General features: G+C 36.6%; 1 protein-coding gene across 2 annotated transcripts in view; it reads left to right on the top strand.

Annotated features, from left to right (window-relative positions):
• Positions 1-20,851, top strand: part of TRAPPC9 (trafficking protein particle complex subunit 9) — a 521,077-nt gene that overhangs the window by 244,588 nt on the left and 255,638 nt on the right. For both annotated transcript variants that reach the window (XM_052787671.1, XM_052787670.1), the window contains 2 exons: positions 6,157-6,310; positions 17,466-17,556. In XM_052787671.1, the coding sequence (XP_052643631.1) occupies positions 6,157-6,310; positions 17,466-17,556 (245 nt within the window). The remainder of the gene's footprint in view (positions 1-6,156; positions 6,311-17,465; positions 17,557-20,851) is intronic.

Raw genomic sequence — 20,851 nt, 5'->3', positions numbered from 1 at the left:
TTTTCTAGCTTTCCCGATGGAGTGAATGACTATTGATTATTAGTCTCTTAAGCCCCCTATAGGAATTGGTATATTTATAGAGTAGGCTATTACCATTATTATTATTATTTTAAATTTCTTATTTCATTAAGTAGCTAACAGTTTTGCTGCATGGTGATTGCCATAGAAGTCCAAATTATTTAAATGGGCAAGTGAAAAACGATGCAAGTTGAAGTTAATTGTTATGTCTCTTCATTTCCAGTTTATGGCTTTCAGATTTGGAGTTAGGAATTAAAAAGCTAGATTCTCAGCATGCATAGTATAATCTCATTTAAAGAGAAGATTTATGTAGCTAACTATCTCTTAACACTGTTCCATTTTCAAATATTACGTTATATGCAGTGGAACTGTTCTTTCCTAGTTTAACTTTTTATCATCTGAAATGTTGTGGATCAGATAAGTATAAGCTGTTGAATTTTACAGACTTCAGCACTATAGTTTGACTTTTATCTCCTCTTCAATTATTTTAAATAAATAATTAAGTTCTAAATGCAAATTTTTTAATTTAATTGACCTTTCCAAGACTAATGGAAAAATTTATCTTTTGCTCTGCATAGTTCAGATATTAAAGCAATCCTTTTTCTTTATGAAGTCAGTTTTAGGCCAGGAGGAGAGATCATTACTTATGGGTCGCTTGAGCTACTTATTTTTACAGTTGCATTTTATAGAAGTGAACGAAATATAGATTGCACTTCTAAAACAGTGAATTAATTAGAACACAAGGTATATGTTAATTTGCATTACCTTTCTCATTTTCATCTCGTGATACATATGTATTCATCTAATAAAAGATTTGATTCTTGAGGTCCCTCTTTGCCTATAAATTATTATATACTGGGGTGTCATGACCATTTTTTATATCAGCTGCAGAACTTGTATTTAGGGTGGAATTATGTGTACCGGAAACATGATGTTATAAAAACTTTATTACTGAGATTGCACAATGGCAGAATCAGGTGAGGTTTCTTTTTTTAAAGTAAGCTTGTCTTTATGCATATTTTTTTTCCTCATGAAAGTGAGAACAAGAGTATCATCCTCACTTCTAGCTTTTCCTGAAACTTAGTGTCATTGACTATACAGGGATTATTCATATAAATAAGCATTTTGCATAAGTAGTAGTAATATGGTCTGGCTCTGTGTCCCTACTGTCTACTTAATATAAGAAAGGAGGATGAACAAGAAGCATAGTATTGAATAAAGTCTCCAACTGCCTCCTTTCGGCTTCATTATGGAAACAGCTTGCAAACTCATCTGTGGATGATAGCATTTAAATAGGTAGTTAGCCATGAGGAAGAGGTTTTGGGTTCCTGTTATATCGTTTCTTCCTAAAGATAATTGAATAAGGGCTATCTCTAGATTTTATTCTTCCAGCCTAAGCAGCAGTATTTTATTTACTTAATGAAAGATGAAATCTAGTTATGTTAACCAGATTGCTGCTTTTCTTTTAATACCATGCCTGCTTTTAACCCTGTTTTATTCGGAGAGTGTGACATATTTAATTTTGCTTTATAGATTCATTCTCTTATAAGAGATGAGGACATCAAAAGAGCCGAGATACATCACTGGGGAATAGGGTATGCCTGGGACGTGCCTGCTCTCCTGCCAGGAACAAGGGCAAGAGTTTATAGCACTACAGGCAATACTCCCTTACTGAATTTTTCACCTATGAATTTTATCTGCTGCTTGCCACTTCTGTGAAACTGTCGGTGTTGCTTAATTTTAACTGACACTGCTTTAGTAAAGAGGGATGTGCAAGGCACTGGCTCAGGAGTAGTCGTGATGCCATTTACAGGAAGTTTTTTTTCTTGATACAAAGTCCTTTCTGTTGTGCATTTTGTTGTCAGGACAGAGTACTATTTCCAATAAAGTTGAAACTCATTTTATGAGAAGTGGTGAAATGAACTATCTGATGTCTTTAATAATTCTGGACTGTTACTTTAATAGGACTTTAGATAACTGTCATTGAGACGTCCGCTGCACCGTCAGAAGGTTTTTCATTTTTTTTCCCTGCAAGTCATCCTGACAGGTGACGTGAGATGATACGGTGCAGACATATCATCAGCATTGCCAATGAGCTGACCTTTCCCTCTTCATTCACTTAATTTGTATTTGAATAATTTGCATCCCTGTGACAATGCTTGGTTGTCTGAGTAGCTGTCACAACAGCTTGGGCTCGTTTCATGACAAAACCCAGTAGTTTCAAAACACGACTGTTTCATTATTCATGAAAACTGTTGTTACTTTATCCCTCCTCCCGCACAAGCAAGGTTAGCCAGAGAGAAACAAAACCTGTTTTGCATTTGCAGGATTGGCTATTAAATATTTTTGCATAATGCAGTGTTTTTATACAAATATCTCATGATATATTGAAAAGTCTCCTTATAGGAAATTTGGATAGCTACCCATGAGGCAAAGAAGGTTACAATGAAATTCTAGTCCCTTTTCCTGAAGCAAGTATATGTTTAAACTTCTGTGGTTTAAGATCTTTTATGTTTTCCCTGATATGTAACTACTGTGAAGGGCAAGGTACCGTGTATACAGTTACCCTTGCACAACGTGAGCCATCATTATCCTAGCCGTTTGTAATAAATTGAATGCCTGTTTCAATCTGATTTGCCTTTTTTTACTGCTTTCTATATAGATTCTATAGATTCTTGTATATCACAACAAACAAGAACAAATTTGAGGAGAAAAGAGGTGCAGAGAACTCTTGACAAGAAACATAGGTTGTAAAGTGACTGTAGATTACTACAGTAATTTAAGTGGAGAAAGACTTTTACAGCTAAAATACATTTCGGTTTCATTATTTTGATGCACAGCACAGTGGCAAAGTTGGGCGATGGTCAAGAGGTTGCCTTTCACTGCCTTCTGCTTCTTTGAGGGTAAAGCCCGTGTGTTCTCTACAGATCAGTTAAAAACTCAAAAATCCTTTTTTTGGTTGGTGATTGTCACCCAATGTCCAGCTTATCCATTTTCTCCTTCAGTCAACCGGCTTCAGGAATTGTTCATCCATTTATTAACACCTCACTGGTGAAATGCATCTTTTGAGATGGGAGAAATCTTCATATTAAAAGTGAAGCGAAGAAACTGTGTTTGTGTAGGGGTACATTTTTAAGGATGAGTGACTGATTTAGGTTACGGTATTTATTTTTTGTTTTGATTTTTGTGTAAAGCCTTCCAATTTACTACTCATTCCATAGGCTGAGGAATAAATACTGAAGCAACATTATTGATAAAAAATGCAGAGACAAAACTCGATACGAATATTTTTAGTACAAGAGGAAGCAGAATACTGGTGATAAAAGGCATCTATGTTTAAGAAAAAGAGCTAGGATTTAATTTTGTCACGCTTTACTTTGAGTGTAACTATAGTCTTGAAAAATTTAATTTTATCTCTGTTGCTTTCCTATATTCTGCTTATAGCTGTATTCATAATATTATTTTGTGTGATATTTTTCTCTCCCTAATTCTCTTTTACTCAGACCTCTTCACTTTTTAGCTGGCAAGAATGTTGTTGGGGTGCTGTATCTTCTCATGTGACATGAGGTGTCACTGTGCTGAATACAGCATACACAGTATAAATAAAAACATGGTTAAAAAATTTGAAAAATTAGTAGAGGTTCTGAGTACTAGGAGCCCTATTTACTAAAGTTTTCCATACCTTAGAGCTTAATAAAAGCAATTTCAAACAGACCTGTACAATGAACCATTGTTAAGAGTAATCTCGGCTGTATTCCTGAAGCTGATGTGGATTTATTGTAGGCTGTTGGGGAAAAAGTGCTTACATGCATATTTAATTTCCAGAAAAAAAATTACCATATTGCCAGTAATGATCTATTAACAGAAGAATGCAGTCTGAATGCCCTCAGTTACATATGAAATATTGTTAGGCAGGAATGTTTTTCTAATATATTTCACTTAGAAAAGTGTGGCACAATAATTAGATGAGAGTTGTTTTCCAGGTCTGTTGGGAGACAGACTCTAAATATGTTTGACTGGTCAGAAACTAAGATAGTTTGTTGTCAAAATATGACTACAGGTATCTAACTGTGAGTATTTATATGAAAATTTAAGCAGTACTGTGTATATAATAGAAATCAAGTACTGGGTTTGCATCTGCTCAGGTACCACAGAGTGATGAAGTGATCTCGGAAACAAATGCAAAAATGATTTCTTAATGTTTCAGTTGCGTCTCTGTCTTTCACATGCATTGCCTATGCAAAATCCAGGAAACTCAACCTGCATTTGCAGAATCAAATCATACTTCAATGCCAGTAAGAATTGATGTTGTTAGTCATAGTTTCAGGCGTAACATTTCTTTTTAAATCCATGCTACAGATTGTATCTAGGTGTTTTTCATTACATTCTTTATTTCTGGTTTGATTCCTGCAGTTACTGTGATACACTTTTGTTGCTCATTTTAGCTTTTTTTTATATGCCCAGCACTTGATGATCTTTGCATGCAAATGAAGAACTCTTAATGATCTCTTGCTGTAGGAAAAAATAGCCAAAACAAAAACACCCCTTAGAGAGGAATAGATTAATTCCTCTGCCTTTTTTTAATTTTTAAATGTGAAGATCAGCAAAGATACAGTCTGCAGAAAAGGTAGCTTATAGAAACAATAATTCTGCCACCTTTGTCTCAGTGCTGTATTTGTACTTTTTAATGATGAAGGTAGTCGTGGAACATTAACAGCTTCTCCTGAGATGTCAGGTTTTGCTCAGGGTGAAGCATGATGGGCCTGTTTGAATTCATCTTTGCACAATAAACTTCACAAGTTCTAGATTATTCCTTGTCTTTATAATTGCCGTGTATTTTCTCCCAGTTTCTTTTAGGGTCAAGATTCTCTTAAATTAATGCTAATTATAGAAAATCTCTTCTGGTCTGGGGGGATTTCAAAGCCCTTTTTTCTTGACTTTTGTTACTGCTGTTTTCCTTTTGGCAACATTTATAGAATACGTTTCCCTCTTTATATGTAGAAATAGATAAAGGAATAATAGTAATCTGGTGTTTCTGTGAAATGCCCCTCCTATATCCCTTCTTAGATTGTAGTTGCATTTCATCATGAATGGTTTTCAAAGCTGTTGCTTGGTCTTCTGTTTTCCTTACGTGCAAAGTCATCTCAAGAGCAATATATTTTAGTTCTTCCCTAATTATTTTTCTATTTCAGACGATTCAGGAAATTAAAGCTGTTTTGGCAGCACAGTATATTAGATCTGCTATAACCACATTTCATGTGATGTGAGCTGGTCTGAATTCCCTTTCATATTAGATTAGTGATTCTAGTTTAACATATAAGTATTTAGTATGCATTATAGTGTAATATATTTAATTTGCTTTTATGCCTTACTGTACATTTAATAAAGCAATTATTTAACCATTTACTACCAATGAATTATACTATGATATTGAAATAATATTTCCTGTAATTCATGAAGATAGATTAAGCAAGATGGAAGATCTTCTTAAAGACAAAGACAAGGACCACATTTAGGCCCTAGTACTGTGGTTATTTTGTCTTTCCTTCCTGAGGTTTGTAAGGAAATTTTTAAAGGAAAATTTAGAAAGTTGGCTTTTAAAACCAAGGCAGTGCACATGGCTTTCTAAGTGTGTTACTGTTCACGTCAGAAGACACTTTTGTATATAATATTTTGCTTCACTTGTGTATAGGTTGGGATTAATAAACTACTTTAAATAGTATGTTCATCAGCATTTGGCCCAGTCTTGTTGCCTTTTTTCAGCAAGTCTTAAGCACACCAGGAGCTTTTACAAACCAAGAATGAAGGTAGATGAACCTCTGCAGAACCACAGTAAGGTCAACTGGTTGCAACTCCAAAACAGATGTCTTGTGTACCACTCACAAAGGCATTAAGATGTTGATTGATGATTTGTAAAAAATCTTAACATCTTCAGTAGGCTTAGACTTTTGTTTTCAGTAGCATAAATCATATGGCTTACATATCATTAGTATACAGAGTAGATGCCACTGAGACAAATATACTAATATTGTAGTGCTTGGTTTCACAGTGGTCTGCATTTTCTGCAGAAGTAATATCTTTAAAGTTGTTATAGTAAAAATCCTGGGTTTTTTTCTCTTTCTTTTCCCTTTGCTACAGTATGGCTATCCAAGTTGACAAGTTCAATTTTGAGAGCTTCCCAGAATCCCCTACCGATGGGACACAGTTTGCGAATGCAAAGCAGCTGGAAGAAGAAAGGCAACAAGCAAAAGGTCTGGAGATTAACAGCAAGCTGGATATTTGCTGGAAAATTATATCCTTTCATAAATACTTGCTTTAAAAATATATAAATAGATACCCTGTGACACATTTTATTTTATAATTCAACTCACTTTATAGCAGTGTTACTGAAAAGAAAAGTAATTAGAACTATGAAGCTTATCATAATTATAGACTGTTTAAGGTTAATTGTGCTGTATATTATTTAGATGATGCTTGGGTCTTACTATTATGGCTTTTTCTGAGTCATTGAGCCTGCCACAAACCCTGTGTGTTTTTCCCAACTTTTAGGGAACTGAGGAAGTATAGTTAGGATTGATGATTAGTAGTTTTATAGGGTCGAATTTTTCTGTTCTCCCCCACACCGAGTAACTGAATCATGAAGAAATACATGAAGCTGGATTTAGAGTGTTTTCATATATTTAATTAAATTTGAGAACATATTAGAATAATTTATTTCCAAGTCCTCTATACAGATTTAGTAATATATCTAATCTTGGGTAGCCTTTTCAAGGCTTAGAAAGGACTTGTGTGATGACTTAGTCATTCTAAACATAAAATTCCCATAATCATTCTAAATGCAGTGAAGTACTGCCTTATGATTATTAAAAGAAATTACATTCAATTTAGAATTAAAATAAACCAATGGTGTCATTGTAAATTTCATGATTTCCATAAAAAAATCTTGTGCTTGGCTTGTCAAAAATACACTTTTTCCTGATTTTCATCAGGGAAACGTTCTGTGCAGCCAACAGCCCCCCAAGCCGTCTGTTGGTACTCAGCATCTTGCAGGAGATTTATATTTTTCGCTCAGATCATCCTCAAATTTGCGTGATAGTGGGTGGCAGGAAATGAGGGAACGGTGGCAATCAAATTGTGGTTTATCTTTTTGTGCTTTTATTTGTACTTTTATCTAGTGATCTGAAATGATTTTTCATTACTAATTATTAAATTAGCTGCACAGGATTTCTCAAAGGCAAGACTTGAGACATAAGTGAGATTCCTAGTGCCTGGTTCCATCCAGGCTCCCTAAGCAACATTTCAGAAAGAGTTCCGTTTATGCAAAAATGTCAATATTTAACCAGAACTCACTTAGAAAATTTCTGTGTTATGGAAAGATATTTATATTCTTTCATAGCATAGTTGAATTCTTACACTGGAATTGAATGCGTAGTTGTAATAATTTTGTCAGGGTGTAAAAATACATCCTCATTCATTTCTGTTGCTGAGCAACACTGTTTACACCCACTCTGCATTCTGTATTTAAACCCAACTTTGATACCAAAACTATTGTGGCTGACATGTCAGTCAGTACCTTAGAAAACCAATAGAACAATGCATGAATTCTGTGTGTTAAATGCAGTGCAAGCATTAGTTTCTGTGTTTTTAAGATTTGTTATGCATGTTCTCTGTGTTCCTAGAACTACAGCCATTTTAATGAAAGGCAACAGATTGCACATGTGCTTAAAAATTCTTCAAGAAACGTGTACATTGTTTTCCAGATTTCATCCCAAGTAGAGTCAGTCTTTCTCATCCTTTTATTTCTTACAGCAACATTTAGATGTGCACCAGTAAAAAAAAATTTCTCCTCTCACTTCTGCTTAGTTTGAGAAACTTCATTTCTGAGACGTCTGTCTTCCCACCAGAGTACTGTGACACTGACCAGCAGAGTTTATTTCAGACATACTGATGGGCAGACACATGGAGAAATGGATGGATGTCTTAACTGCATAGGACTTGTTTTCCTTCAGAAGCCAACCTAAATGCAGCCAAGAGATAAAAAGTATTTGCAAAAATACAAAAGGATATAGTTGCTTCTGTTTCTTACTAGGGAAGGCATTTTTGCAAAAGTCTTTTGAATGGTAAGACCAGGTGATCTCTTTGGTATCTGCCATCTTTGAATGACTTTGAACTCTCTAGCTAACCTTTATCTGCTAAGTATATGCCTGAGAAGAGGAATGTATGTTTTAAGGAACACCGTTCAGATAATTTTGTTATAAGTAATCTTATGTTGTTTACAAGGGAAGGGCTATATTATTTAGCTTGCAATTCCTTAAATTCTTACTGTGTTGGTTGATACCATATGAAACCATCACATAAACAAAGGCTTCAAATTTTAAGTGTGTGGATTACATTGACTGCAGTGAAAAGCTAGTTATATGCAACTCATGTGAGGGCCAAAAATAGTTCACAAAGAATGAGGATTTCAGGCTGTATCTGTATGTCTTCAGGAGCACCAAATGTATTTTCCAGTATGGAAAGTCCCTTTTCCATGGCTTTATCCATTGAAATATTCAGGGTTTCAAGTGATGAGATTTTCAGTGCTTCATTTGTGAAAGCACTGTAAAACTTGATCGATTTTCATGTAATTTTGGAGGGCTGAAGGCAGAAGGTAAAGACAACACAGCGTATTATTCAATTCAACCTTTGTACATTTTTGATAGAATGAAAATTATTAGGAAAATAGACCTTTTTATGAGAAAGCTTACTGCCATGCCATTTCAATTAAGAAAAATTCTGAAGTAATGTAATTTAGTGTATCTTTGAGATTATAGTTGTATTGAGATAATTTAAATTAAGAACATGCTGTCTTGTTTTTTAGCATCTGTTAGATGGCATCTGGTATCAGCTTAACAACTGGGGTTTGTTTTAACACAGGATTTGAACAGACGGAGCACATGTAATATTAACGTGGCTAATGTTTTCAAATTATACTTCTCTTCATATTTTCTAAATATTTTAAAAAGAAATTTGTATTTTCTTCAGGGACCTTCTGTGTATTTTGACTCGTGGATCAAGGCATCTGTCCTAAGTGTACTTTGAAGTTTCTAGAGTGCTATGTCTCTTGCTGAGTGCTCTAAGATGTTCATCTTTTTACTTTGTGCCTGAATTCTTCAACATCTTGAGTTAGGAGATGTCATGTTCCCCATGTGGAAGATGAAGGGCAGGTTAAACTTCTCTCTGTGGTCTTTACGCACTCTGTGTTAGACCCACCGTAGATTATTAGTCTTCAGAGTATTCCATTGATTTGTGCCATCTACATTTTGACTTCAGAAATTCAAATATGTTCAGAATTATTTCAGAGAATTTGGTCACATGTGGGTGATCCTCATTTTTAGAAGAATAAACAAAGATTTATCAATGTTAAGATGGCGGAAGAGATTTTTTCACAGGAAGCACAGAAAGGTTCAGCTAGGGGTAGCATCGAGAAGTTACTTATGCTTCAGTTTGTTGTAGCTCTTGCTGCTGCTTAATGAACAGTCTTTCCCTGTCCTCTAGCTCTGGGTGCCTCTTGTCACCCTCCTGATGAACTGAGGTAAGAACATCTTTGCCAGCAGACTTGCTGGTTTAGTGAGTCTAGCTTTAGACTTGGTACCTTGCAGGATGGACCCCAAAGCCTGTAGAGCAGTGCAAGAAGGGGGAAGCATGGGCAGGAGGAAGTGATGGGTTAGGATCACCGAATCTACCCTGAGGTGTGATCAAGAGCCCATGTCAGATGCTTGCACCTGAACTTGCAAAAGCATGCGGAGGAGGAATTAGAGGTCAGTGTGCAGTTGCAGAGCTCTGGTGTCACTGGGATTTCAGAGACATAGTGGGCAGTTTGCGTGAACAGGGTGCACTGACAGGTGGGGATGGGTTTTTTAGGAAGGTTGGGCAGAGATGATGAAGTGCACAGGGAATTGTTAGGAAATGAGTGGTGGCCAATTGGAAGCTTTTGGGTCAAGAACAGTCGTCCAACAGGGTGATGCAGCGTGCATTTGTTACAGACCATTCAATCAAGAAGCGAAGCTGGATGGACTCTTCCTTTAACAACTGAAAGAGCTCTTCCAAATGCGGATTAGGAGATTTCTGGAGTAGTTTCAGGACACTTTTTGTGTACAGGTGCTTGGATGGCTTGATTTGGCATGTGCTGTGTGGGATCTGCTACTTGAAAATAATGAAGATCCAGTTAGAGGGGTGAGGTTTAATGGCAACCTTGGCTACAGTCATCCTGAGATGATGGAGTTTAATATCCCAAGGCAAGTGAGGAAGGCAAGTAGCAGGATAATGACTCTGGACTTTAGGAGAGGAGACTTTGGGGAACTGCTAGGCAGGATTGCACAGGAGGCTGCCCTCACAAGCAGGGCGGTCCAGGAGAGCTAATGGACCTCCAGGGGCAACCTTCTCAAAGCCCAAGAGTTGCAGCAGTCGACAAGGTACATCTGACTCTTCAAGCAAGGCATATCACGAGGTGACTGTAGCAAGTTGCAGCCAATTCCGGTTAGGTACTAGGAAAAATTGTTTTCTCAAGGAGGGTGCTCAGGTAGTGGAACAGGTTTTCCAAAAGTGCTGTAAAATTGATGTCTTTAAAGATACTAAAAAATTCTGGACAAGGCCTCATGCAATTTCAATATTTTCCATGCTTTAAGTACAGGCTTGGACAATGACTCCAGAATTGCCTTTCAATATAAATTGTTCTGTGATTTGTTCAGCCATGCAGTGGGCTGGGTGAGGAAATGACTGCTAAAAACTAAACTCATGATGATCAGAGGGCTGGAGCACTTCTCCTGTGAAGACAGGCTGAGAGAGTTGGGGTTGTTCGGCCTGGAGAAGAGAAGGCTCCAGGACAACCTTCTAGCAGCCTTCCAGTACCTAAAGGGGGCCTACAAGAAAGCTGGAGAGGGACTTTTTACAAGGGCATGTAGTGACTATCACTATAGCTTTAAATGGCTTTAACTGAAAGAGGGTAGGTTTAGACTAGATGTAAGGAAGAAGTTCTTCACTGTGAGGGTGGTGAGGCACTGGAACAGGTGGTGAGGTTCCTCAGAGAAGTTGTGGATGTCCCCTCCCTGGAAGTGTTCAAGGCCAGGTTGGATGGGGCTTTGAGAAACCTGGTCTAGTGGAAGGTGTCCCTGCCCATGGCAGGGGGGTTGGAACTAGATGATCTTTCAAGTCCCTTCCATCCCAAACCATTTTATGATTCTGTGATTATAAACTCCTTTTCCTCTCCCTGTCTCCTGCTCTCCCCAGGTTTGATTGCAGCCAGAGAAATTTTCTAATGTACTGTGAAAGAATTACTATTCCAATGAAATAAGAACTGTAACATTTTTAGTCATTTTCTTGAAAATACTGCAAACCTGGGTCTAACAGCCTTTAAAAAATGAGGCTTCCAGTGCCACCTTAAATACCATGTTCCTTTTTTAACTTTTCTAATAGTTAGACATTTTTTTCTTAGTTCAGCATTAATTTCTGTGATTGATATGAAGCCTGCCCTATTTGCAATGTTTTCTTACATTTTTGAAATTGTATTCTGTGTGTTCCTTCCTCATTTTTTTCTTTTCTATATTTAAACCTAATTGCAAACTTTTTTTCAAAGCACATTTTCTTTCAGTCATATTGCTGGTATTATTCTGTGGTATAGCTATATTTTTCTCGATATGTGGGATCCAAAGCTGGAAGCAATATTACAGGTAAGGTTTCTCATAGAATAAAAGCTATACCTTCCAAGCTTCAGATATGATGCTTGCTCTGATAACTATTCTGGACCTCTTTTGCAGGTGTCCCATGTCTGAATGACTTTTTTGCATGTGGTCCAGCATAACTGACTGAATAATTATTCCTAACTTCCGTTTATAGATTTGTTGATTCCTACCAGGGTGATACTTGGAAGTTTTCTTCATTGAATTTCATCTAAAGTGATCTTCATATTTTCCACTCATTTATTAGTTTTGTGAACACTGACATCTTTTCCAAATACATACATTTTATGAATGTTTTTGTATTTCATCATCTAAGTAGCCAGTCCAAATTTTGAAATTATTATGTATTGGACAGAACCTTGAGTCATCTCATCTGATATGTTGTCTGGGCCTGACAGCATACCAGTAACTGTTACTGAAATTTACTTTTCTGTTTGTCTATTCAGCTTTTCATGACTTCATCTTGACCATAATTATGAATCTTCAGTTATGAGAATATTGCATGTTGTGGAACTTTTGTACATCAGTAAAGGTTTCCTTTACTTTAGTTGGATGGAGCTTTACATTTCCATGCAACTTCTTAGCATCAACAATTGTTTGCAGAAGTAACTTACTATTGAAGAACCTCAATAACTGCATGTAATTACTTTTAATAATAAAGTGCCACAATAATAATCAAGCAGAAAGCTTAAAATATGACTAAGGCTACTGCTACAAGTAAACTGTGATCATTAATAATTTAAATTTGTTTTTTATTAGTATAATTTTTATTGATGAACATTTGCTAATTTGTGTATGATTGTGTGCACGCTTCCACCCATATTTATGTGCAAAGGAACTGAGAAATATGTTACTGAAAATCTTTTTAGAAGGATGCCAGATATGGAATGCTGCATAGCAGAGAGAAAAAACATGAGTAACTTTAGGATATAAACCATTTTTTAAAATCTATTGTCTTTTTTAGCAGTAGATTTTAGATAACATGCCGTGTTACAGTTGTGGGTACCCAGCTACACATTAGACAATCAAGATAGTATAAAAGACCAAAGTTTTCCTTGGGGAAATAACTAGTTCATTTGACTGTCATTCAGGTTTTGGTATGAAACAGTTTATATCATATACAATCTGTTGCTAAAGAAACGTGAAATAAAGGTGTCGACTGTGAAAAATTAGGTTTTGGGTTTTATATTTTTTTAAACAGCATCTGGTGGTTGTGTGTTCATTGGCTCTGAGGCCCCCATTGAAACTCATTTGATTGTGCAAATGAAAATGTCTTGAACTGCCAAATGTGAACAGTTGCCCTGGAAAATGGAAGTCAGCTGCTTCAGTCCTGGCTGATGCATGTGTTGTTAAGAACAAAGATTTGGCTGTTGGAAATGAGGCCTGGGTCAACAAAGGCATTTAACAATCTGACTCCTATGGAAGCACAGGTTTGTAATCACAGTGAGATTTCAGCAAAATGTTGAGAGGTTTGGTTAAGTAGATAGATTCTACAGGGTCAAACTTAACTTTGGCAGTCTGTACTTCCATTTATCTGGGCAATTTTTTTCAATGAATTTTAAATTCAGGATCTTACACTTTTGTCTTTTATCTGAAAGGGTACATTGGCAACTCCTCTCCCAGCTGCTTTGCTTTCATTGACTTCTAAAGGCTTGTCTTTGAAAATAGGCAAACTCTTGAGTTAAACTTTTCTCTCTTTTTTTGCTCTGACATTTTATTACTGCATATTTTGGTTGCTTTTCGTCTACAAGGTGATGAGTTTGCTACAATGTTCAGTTTGTATTTGCACTATAATGAGTAATTTTATATAATTGCCTGATAGATAGTCAGGAGACAAAGATCAATGATGCAAAAGTCCATGCTATTAGGAATGGTTAGACCATACCAACTATACTGTTTCTCTGTGAACTTCAGTGACTTTTGTCTTTGAGTCTGGCAGCAGAGCTTAAGCTGGACTAGATGCTTAGTGAACATTGTGGGCAAGATTTTGGGTACTCGTTAAAAAACTATGTATTTGGGGGATTTTTTGGCAAGGTAAAGCATTTTTTTCTGAATCGGTATGTACAAGTTGGGTCTTTACGTGATGTCTAAGTCTATTTTGCTGTACCTATGGGGCAGCCTGAATACTGCACTAAATGCCACTGGCACTGCCAGATCTTCCTGTGGAGTAATCTGAAGACAGCAAGGTTGCATTGATTATAGAATAATTCAGGTTGTAAGGAACCTCTTCAGGACTGTTATAACACCTTGTCCTGCCACTTGTGTCCATTGCCCCTCTTTGTATTAATGTGCCTCTCCAAGAAAAGTCTGGCTCTATCTTCTCTATACCCTCCCACTATAATAGACAGCAATAACATTTCTCCTTAGGCTTCCTTCTCTTCTTAAGACCAAACAAACCCTGTTCTCTCAACTTCTTTTAATATGTTATGTGCTCCAGCTCTCTAATCATCTTGGTAACCCTCCAGGGAATTTTATCCCGTATTTCAGCATCTTGAACTAGGGAAGCAAAACTGGACACAGGATTTAAGAAGTATAGGTATGTCACTTTTTTATGAGTTGAGGTATAGGTATGCATACTTTTTGCACCCAATCTAAGAAGCAGTTGGTTTCAGAATCTGTAGCTGTGTTGAATTTGAAATTTCAAAATGTATTTTCCTTGTGAATCATAGAATCATAGAATGGTTTAGGTTGGAGAAGACCTTTAAGATCATCAAGTCCAACTCTTAACCTAGCACTGCCGAGTCCACCACTAAACCATGGCCCTAAGCACCACATCTACACATCTTTTAAATACGTCCAGAGATGGTGACTCAACGGCTTCCCTAGGAAGCCTGTTCCAGTGCTTGACAACCCTTTCGGTGAAGTAATTTTTCCTAATATCCAATCTAAACCTCCCCTGCCACAACTTGAGGCCATTTCCTCTTGTTGTTGCTTGTTACTTCGGAGAAGAGACCGACCCCCACCTTGCTACAACCTCCTTTCAGGTAGTTGTAGAGAGCGATAAGGTCTCCCCTCAGCCTCCTTTTCTCCAGACTAAACAACCCCAGTTCCCTCAGCCGCTCCTCTTAAGACTTGTTCTCTAGACCCTTCATGAACTTGGTTGCCCTTCTCTGGACACGCTCCAGCACCTCAATGTCTTTCCTGTAGTGAGGGGCCCAAAACTGAACACAGGACTCGAGGTGCAGCCTCACCAGTGTTGAGTACAGGGGAACAATCACTTCCCTGCTCCTGCTGGCCACACTATTTCTGATACAGGCCAGGATGCTGTTGGCCTTCTTGGCCACCTGGGCACACTGCTGGCTCATATTCAGCTGACTGTTGACCAGCACCCCCAGGTCCTTTTCCACGGGGCAGCTTTCCAGCCACTCTTCCCCAAGCCTGTAGCGTTGCATGGGGTTGTTGTGACACAAGCGCAGGACTTGGCCTTGTTGAACCTCATACAATTGGCCTCAGCCCATTGATCCAGCCTATCCAGATCCCTCTGTAGATCCGTGTGAATACATGTATCTGCTTTGATAATATTTACCAATGATAAAGTAAGGAGAATCACCTATTTTATAGTCATTTTGTAATAGTATCTGAGACATTAAGCTTTCCACGGAGCTGTAAGCAGTAAAAATTTGTAATATTCCAGGCACCACTGTGAGCCAGTTGTAAGTAAATTACAGTTAAGTTAGTTTAACATTACAGTTAATGGCAGCCACTCTGTTCTAAAAATTCTTTTAAATACTGCCTCTTTATTAGTGTTTTCTCTCACTTATATTCCTTACATTAAAGATGTGATAACAGAATTATTTATCTGCTGTTTCTATGAAGTAATCCAAATTATGTATTCTCTATCCTATAGTTTGGTTTATGGAAATTATTCTGTTGTGCTGGTGTCCTGGGTCTTATTTTTCAGCAGAAATGCTTTTTGGAGGTGATATTCTGCTGCCTTTAATTTTCCAAATAGGTGCTTTCTTTAATGGTGTTTACAGCTTTCAGACTCTTTGGGGTTTATATATTCTTCATTTGTAATCCTTTTAGGAGAAAAAAAAGCTATTTAAGACATTTTTCAGGACATAATGAAAAAAATTAAAAAAAAAATTGCGAGAATGCTATACAATGTATTGATTTTCCTCTTGTGTCATCTCATTGAGCTTTTGAGTCTCAATCACTAATTGTTAGATCTCATTTTGATCTGAGGTTTCAAGACTTTTAAATCTCATGGAGAGCTTGTAAAATTATGTCCTGTGGTAGAAATTAGTTATCTGCAGTGCTTGTTAATTTTCTTTTAAATGACACAGATGAGAACATACTTTATCAGTCAGATGATGTGCCTCTCTTTCCAGAGTTTTGCAGAAAAAGGACTGATCAAATTTAGGAGCTGTTTATAAAAGCTCAGATATTCTTCTTCTAAAAAAAATCTATTTTCAAGGAACATGGTTCCAGTACTTTTGGAGTTGCTGGTTGAAACCGTGATCAGTCTTGCTTGGAGCTTAGCCTTAATTATTGTGCAACACCACTTCACCTATGGTTGTTTCATTTGAAGATTATGAAGTTGGAAAAGGAGTGTTTTCAAGTCTCAGAGAGGATCCTGCCTCTCTCTTGAATTTGTTTCTGCGTGGTGCTCCTATTCTTGGAAAGCATGAGCCGAGCTGTAAAGACGATAGAAGTTTTGCCAGAGGAGTTCCAGTGTAAGTACACAGAAGCTCACATGCTGTATGTGCATCTGTGAAGGAGCCGTGCTTGCTCCACCTCCACTTCTTCCTCTCAACCTAGCCGAGATAGGGGCTTCTTGTACAAAATTGCACCAAAGCCACTGAATGCAGCTTTGGCCAAATGCAAGATGGTGCTGACATTTGCATGTGCTTCCAAGCCCTTTGTATTCAGTGCCTTTCTGAAGTCAGGAAATTAGAAAAAAGAAGTCCAGTGGTCCTCCTGTTACAAATACATGCTATCTTGATTGATGCATCAAGTGAAATTATTATTAATTTGTTTAAACAGATAATACTATCTTTGTGTTACATTGGATATTGCCTATGCTTTTATTTTAGCACTTGTATAACCTGTTTTGAAGCCCTTTAAAAGTAGAGATTCTGCTTTTCCGAACAGTTTATTTCAGTGCTTCACTGTTCTTAGAGTAAGAACAATTTCCTAATTTTTTCTCGTTTCAGTCTGAGCTTGTTAGTGAACTCATACAGGAGTGAGTAGAAAGGGAAGCTTGCAGGTTATGTGCCTGTGCGATTCTGGTATGATTATTGCCCTCGATAACGACACTGTCACTGCATTGTCTAACATCCCTGTACCTTCACAGAACTGGCACTGAGCCGGTATTCAAAGCTATCTTAGCCCACTTTTGTTCTGTTTTGTATTGCCCTATTAAATTTTATCCTTTTTGTTTTCAGATTGCTCTTAATTTGTCATTTTGAATTCTGATACTGCACCACATAGTTCTGCATTTTTACAGCTTCCAGACTTTTTCCCCCTTGTGTTTTACAATGGTTCAGGTACATTTTACCTTTGCATCTTCATATTTAACACTCCTCAGTGGAATTAAATTTTTATATTCTGATGATATCAACTGCTCAAATTATTATTGTTAGCCAATTCACGGGTTAATAAACCAAATATATAACAATAACCTTTAATGAATCTCTAGCTTGCAGTTTTGATTTGCAATAATAAAAGTTGTACGTATTACATGCTTTTCTTCTCTCTGAAACAAAATTTTCCTTAATTCCAATTTACCCTTCCTTGAAGCGTGAAGGGGAGGCAAGTGTGGAAGGCGTTCTTAATCAACTGGTCCTGGAGCATCTACAGTTGGCTCCTCTCCAGTGGGGTGAGTAATGTCAAAATCTATTGATGATCTTTTTAGAGGATGTCCTGGCTTGTAATTTTTAGCAGCAGGAGAATGGTAATGTTTTCATTTACTGACAATCTGTGATACAGGAGAATTTGCTAGGAATTTTATTTTCATTTAGATATTTTACTTAGCTGACGATAAATGTAAAATTAATCTATTTTATATTAAGTATCACTGTTCAGTGATAGTAAATATGAAACCTGAGTATGCACTTTTCCCTGTAATTTGGAGTCCTAGCTGTGTTGTATGAGAGGTGGCTGCTACTTAAATTTTCCCTTTGCCTGAGAATGTGTGTTTTTAAAGTAATTTCTCTAAAATATTTTCATATGGAATTGTAATACACTTTGTGGTATATTCCTTATCGTGATCTAGATGTTTGCATTACTAACTTTTTAGGTACAGAAAATGTTGTTACTCTGTGTAGTGGGGAAGAACAATTCTTTTAATTTTGCATTTAGAATGATGTTCCAACAATGAAATATTGAATTGATTTAATTTTGAAGAGTCGTAGTAATGTGACTTCTGTCTGAGGTTCTTAATAAGGCTTGTTCAGAGGCTTTGGAACATGGGATGTTCTATCCCCAACACCTGTATGCCAGTTACAAGTTTTAGAAAAAGTCCCCAGTTCATCAGAAAATAGTTTTGAAAGCTTTTGCTTTTAAAGCAAATTTAACTTTATACTCCTTATTTTAATTAATTCGATGACCTAGAGAGGACCAATTTTAAGGAACAATTATCCATCACTATTGTCTGTGTTAAATACTAAAACTAAAATGACCCCAAACTCTAGTATTTGTGTTCTCTTTTAAATGCTTGGATTTTTTTCAAGCTTGTGGACCATCCTCAACTCATATGTTAAAACTTGTAAGCACTTTGTTTGTAGATGAGAAGATTAAAACTGGTAATGGTATAAAGTTGTTTGTTGTAAACATGTTGAACTTTAACCATAATAATCTGTCTCTGAAATCTTGCTTATCTGGCCTCTGTTCTCCAGAGGATTCAAGGATTTGGTAGCACTTACTTGTACAACTGGCTTCGGCTATGATTGCCCTGGTCCTCATCAGTAAAACAAGTGGTTTGTGTCAGATGCGTGTTGTGAGCTCAGACAGGTCACTTGAGAGTCATCTTAGTTCTGCGGAGTGGCATTGACCTTCAACAGGTTTGTAACCTGGGCTCTGTATTTGAAAATTTTCCCTTGGCACTTTTGCATGGGAGATTGCCTTAAGGATGAAAACCATAGGTTTTTTCTTTTCCTATTTCCTTGGTTTTCTTTTAATTTTCTTTTTATGCCAAATTCCACTATTTTGTTAGCAAAAGAGGCTTTTAGAGTCATAGGATTGTATCTGGTATTTCTGCCTAAATGGTGATATTCATAGGTACTTTGATGCACTAGTTGAAAAACATGAACATAGCACTGGTTTACAGTACAATCTGGATTGCCTGTGGAGTTGGTAATTTCTCAGGCTGTTGCTTAATTCAGTTAAAGAATCCTGGTTACTTTAGTTTTCAGAATGTATCAAGACCAGCCAGACCTCTGTGATGTTCTCTGCCTCATAACTGCAAAAGCTCTTGAAACACAATCTCTTGACTGGTTGTTAATTTTCTGCATTAAATAAAGCAGGGAAAGGGAGATCCTATGGGATATCAAATACTTGGTTTGCCGCAACTTATATATATTTCCTTTTGGAAAGTTCTGGTGGCAGAAAATACTGGTTTTGCAGAAGTCTACTTTATTTTTTGTCTAATATTTTCTCAATCTGAAATTACTATAGAATATATTATCTATTTTGTGTAACACAAAAAATATGTCCACGTAGAAGCTGTAGCTTACTGCCGAGATTATTGAAAAGGACATTTTGATTAAATGCCTGATTTCACTTGAAAACAAAAGCAAAAAATGAAAATTAAGAACAACGGAGACATTTTAGTTTCTTTTAATTAACCATAACTTCAAATATTCAGCAGTTAAATCTTTGCTTGTTGGTTTCACAGTGTTGTAGCCAGGTAGCCCTACCTGCAGTCATCATGAGGAAAGCTACTGCAGTCCCTTCAGAAGGTATACCATGGCAATATAGGCTAATTTTGGTCTTATTAATGTGTGGGATGGCGGAGGAATTAAATGATTGGTTTTTTTCAGTTTGGTAGGTGGGATAATAAGGAGTTGTTGGAATGTCTGGACAATCAAGAGTGTGTGTGTATGCGTACGCATGTTTTTAGACAATGTGACATACTGTCTTTCGCGGTTTAAATTGTCTTTCGGTGCCAGGATGTATTTCCTATTCAACTCTTATAGGCATGGAAAAGTGTTGTGTTTGAAATCACCTAAGATGTAATGCAAGTTCTGTCTTCCCTGTGTTTTTTTTCTCTTGATATTCTGAAGTGATTGACCTTAACTCTCTTGCAAGAATCAGCTCTTTTAGTGGTAGTGATCTGTAACGAGTACCAATAATGAGATAAACGTATGCAAGCTATGTTAAAAGTTCTTTGACTGTTAACATCTCTACTACAAGAGAACTATAATCTCAATATATATAATTAATAAGGCAATAGTCTACAGATTTTCTTTTCTCGTCCTGCCTCATCCAATATTTTGATGTCATTGATAAGAAGGTACTTTAAAAATATTGTAATATTGTAGTGTCAGCCAGATGTTTTTTTCCTCTTAGTCATCACACCGTTTGTAGTCACAGCCTTGCTTTGCTTTGAGTTTTGCTTTTCTGTATGTTGAGTAACTTGCGTTTTAATGTGAGCCCTTTACTACTAGCCATCATTGTAACATAATCTTTGCATATATTGGCTAAAATTTTTGCCTTAGTGTTATGCAGTAACATTGATTCTATCATTATTCAAGCCTTTTGCTATATTGATGGTTACATTGAAGGGTTTACTTTATTATAAGTGCTCACAGTGAAACATGAATGAATATTTAACATGGTTTTGATTAAAAAAATGACTGGCTCTTGTTCAAATTTATAAAAGCTGGACTTCAAAATTCCTTTTAAATTTGGCATGTTTAATTCATATTAGAGTTAATATTAAATTTCTAAAATTATAAAAGCATATTGAAATAATTTTTCATGTAAATTTGACAATCCTGTCTTTTTTCCATTAAATGCAAGGCAAAGAGTAGAATTAAATGTTAGTGGCATTGAAGTTTTGGTCTGAGGGTAAGAAGTCAGCTCTGAAGGTTGTCAGAGGAAAAAAAGTGGCTCATAGTGAACACTGTTGGTTGTGATTTCATACAATTAAATGACTGGGGAAGGGAAAAGTA

This window comes from Harpia harpyja, chromosome 5, assembly GCF_026419915.1.
Source record: "Harpia harpyja isolate bHarHar1 chromosome 5, bHarHar1 primary haplotype, whole genome shotgun sequence".
In the NCBI taxonomy this organism is placed as follows: Eukaryota; Metazoa; Chordata; class Aves; order Accipitriformes; family Accipitridae; genus Harpia; species Harpia harpyja.
This window is presented reverse-complemented; position numbering and strand designations above follow the sequence as displayed.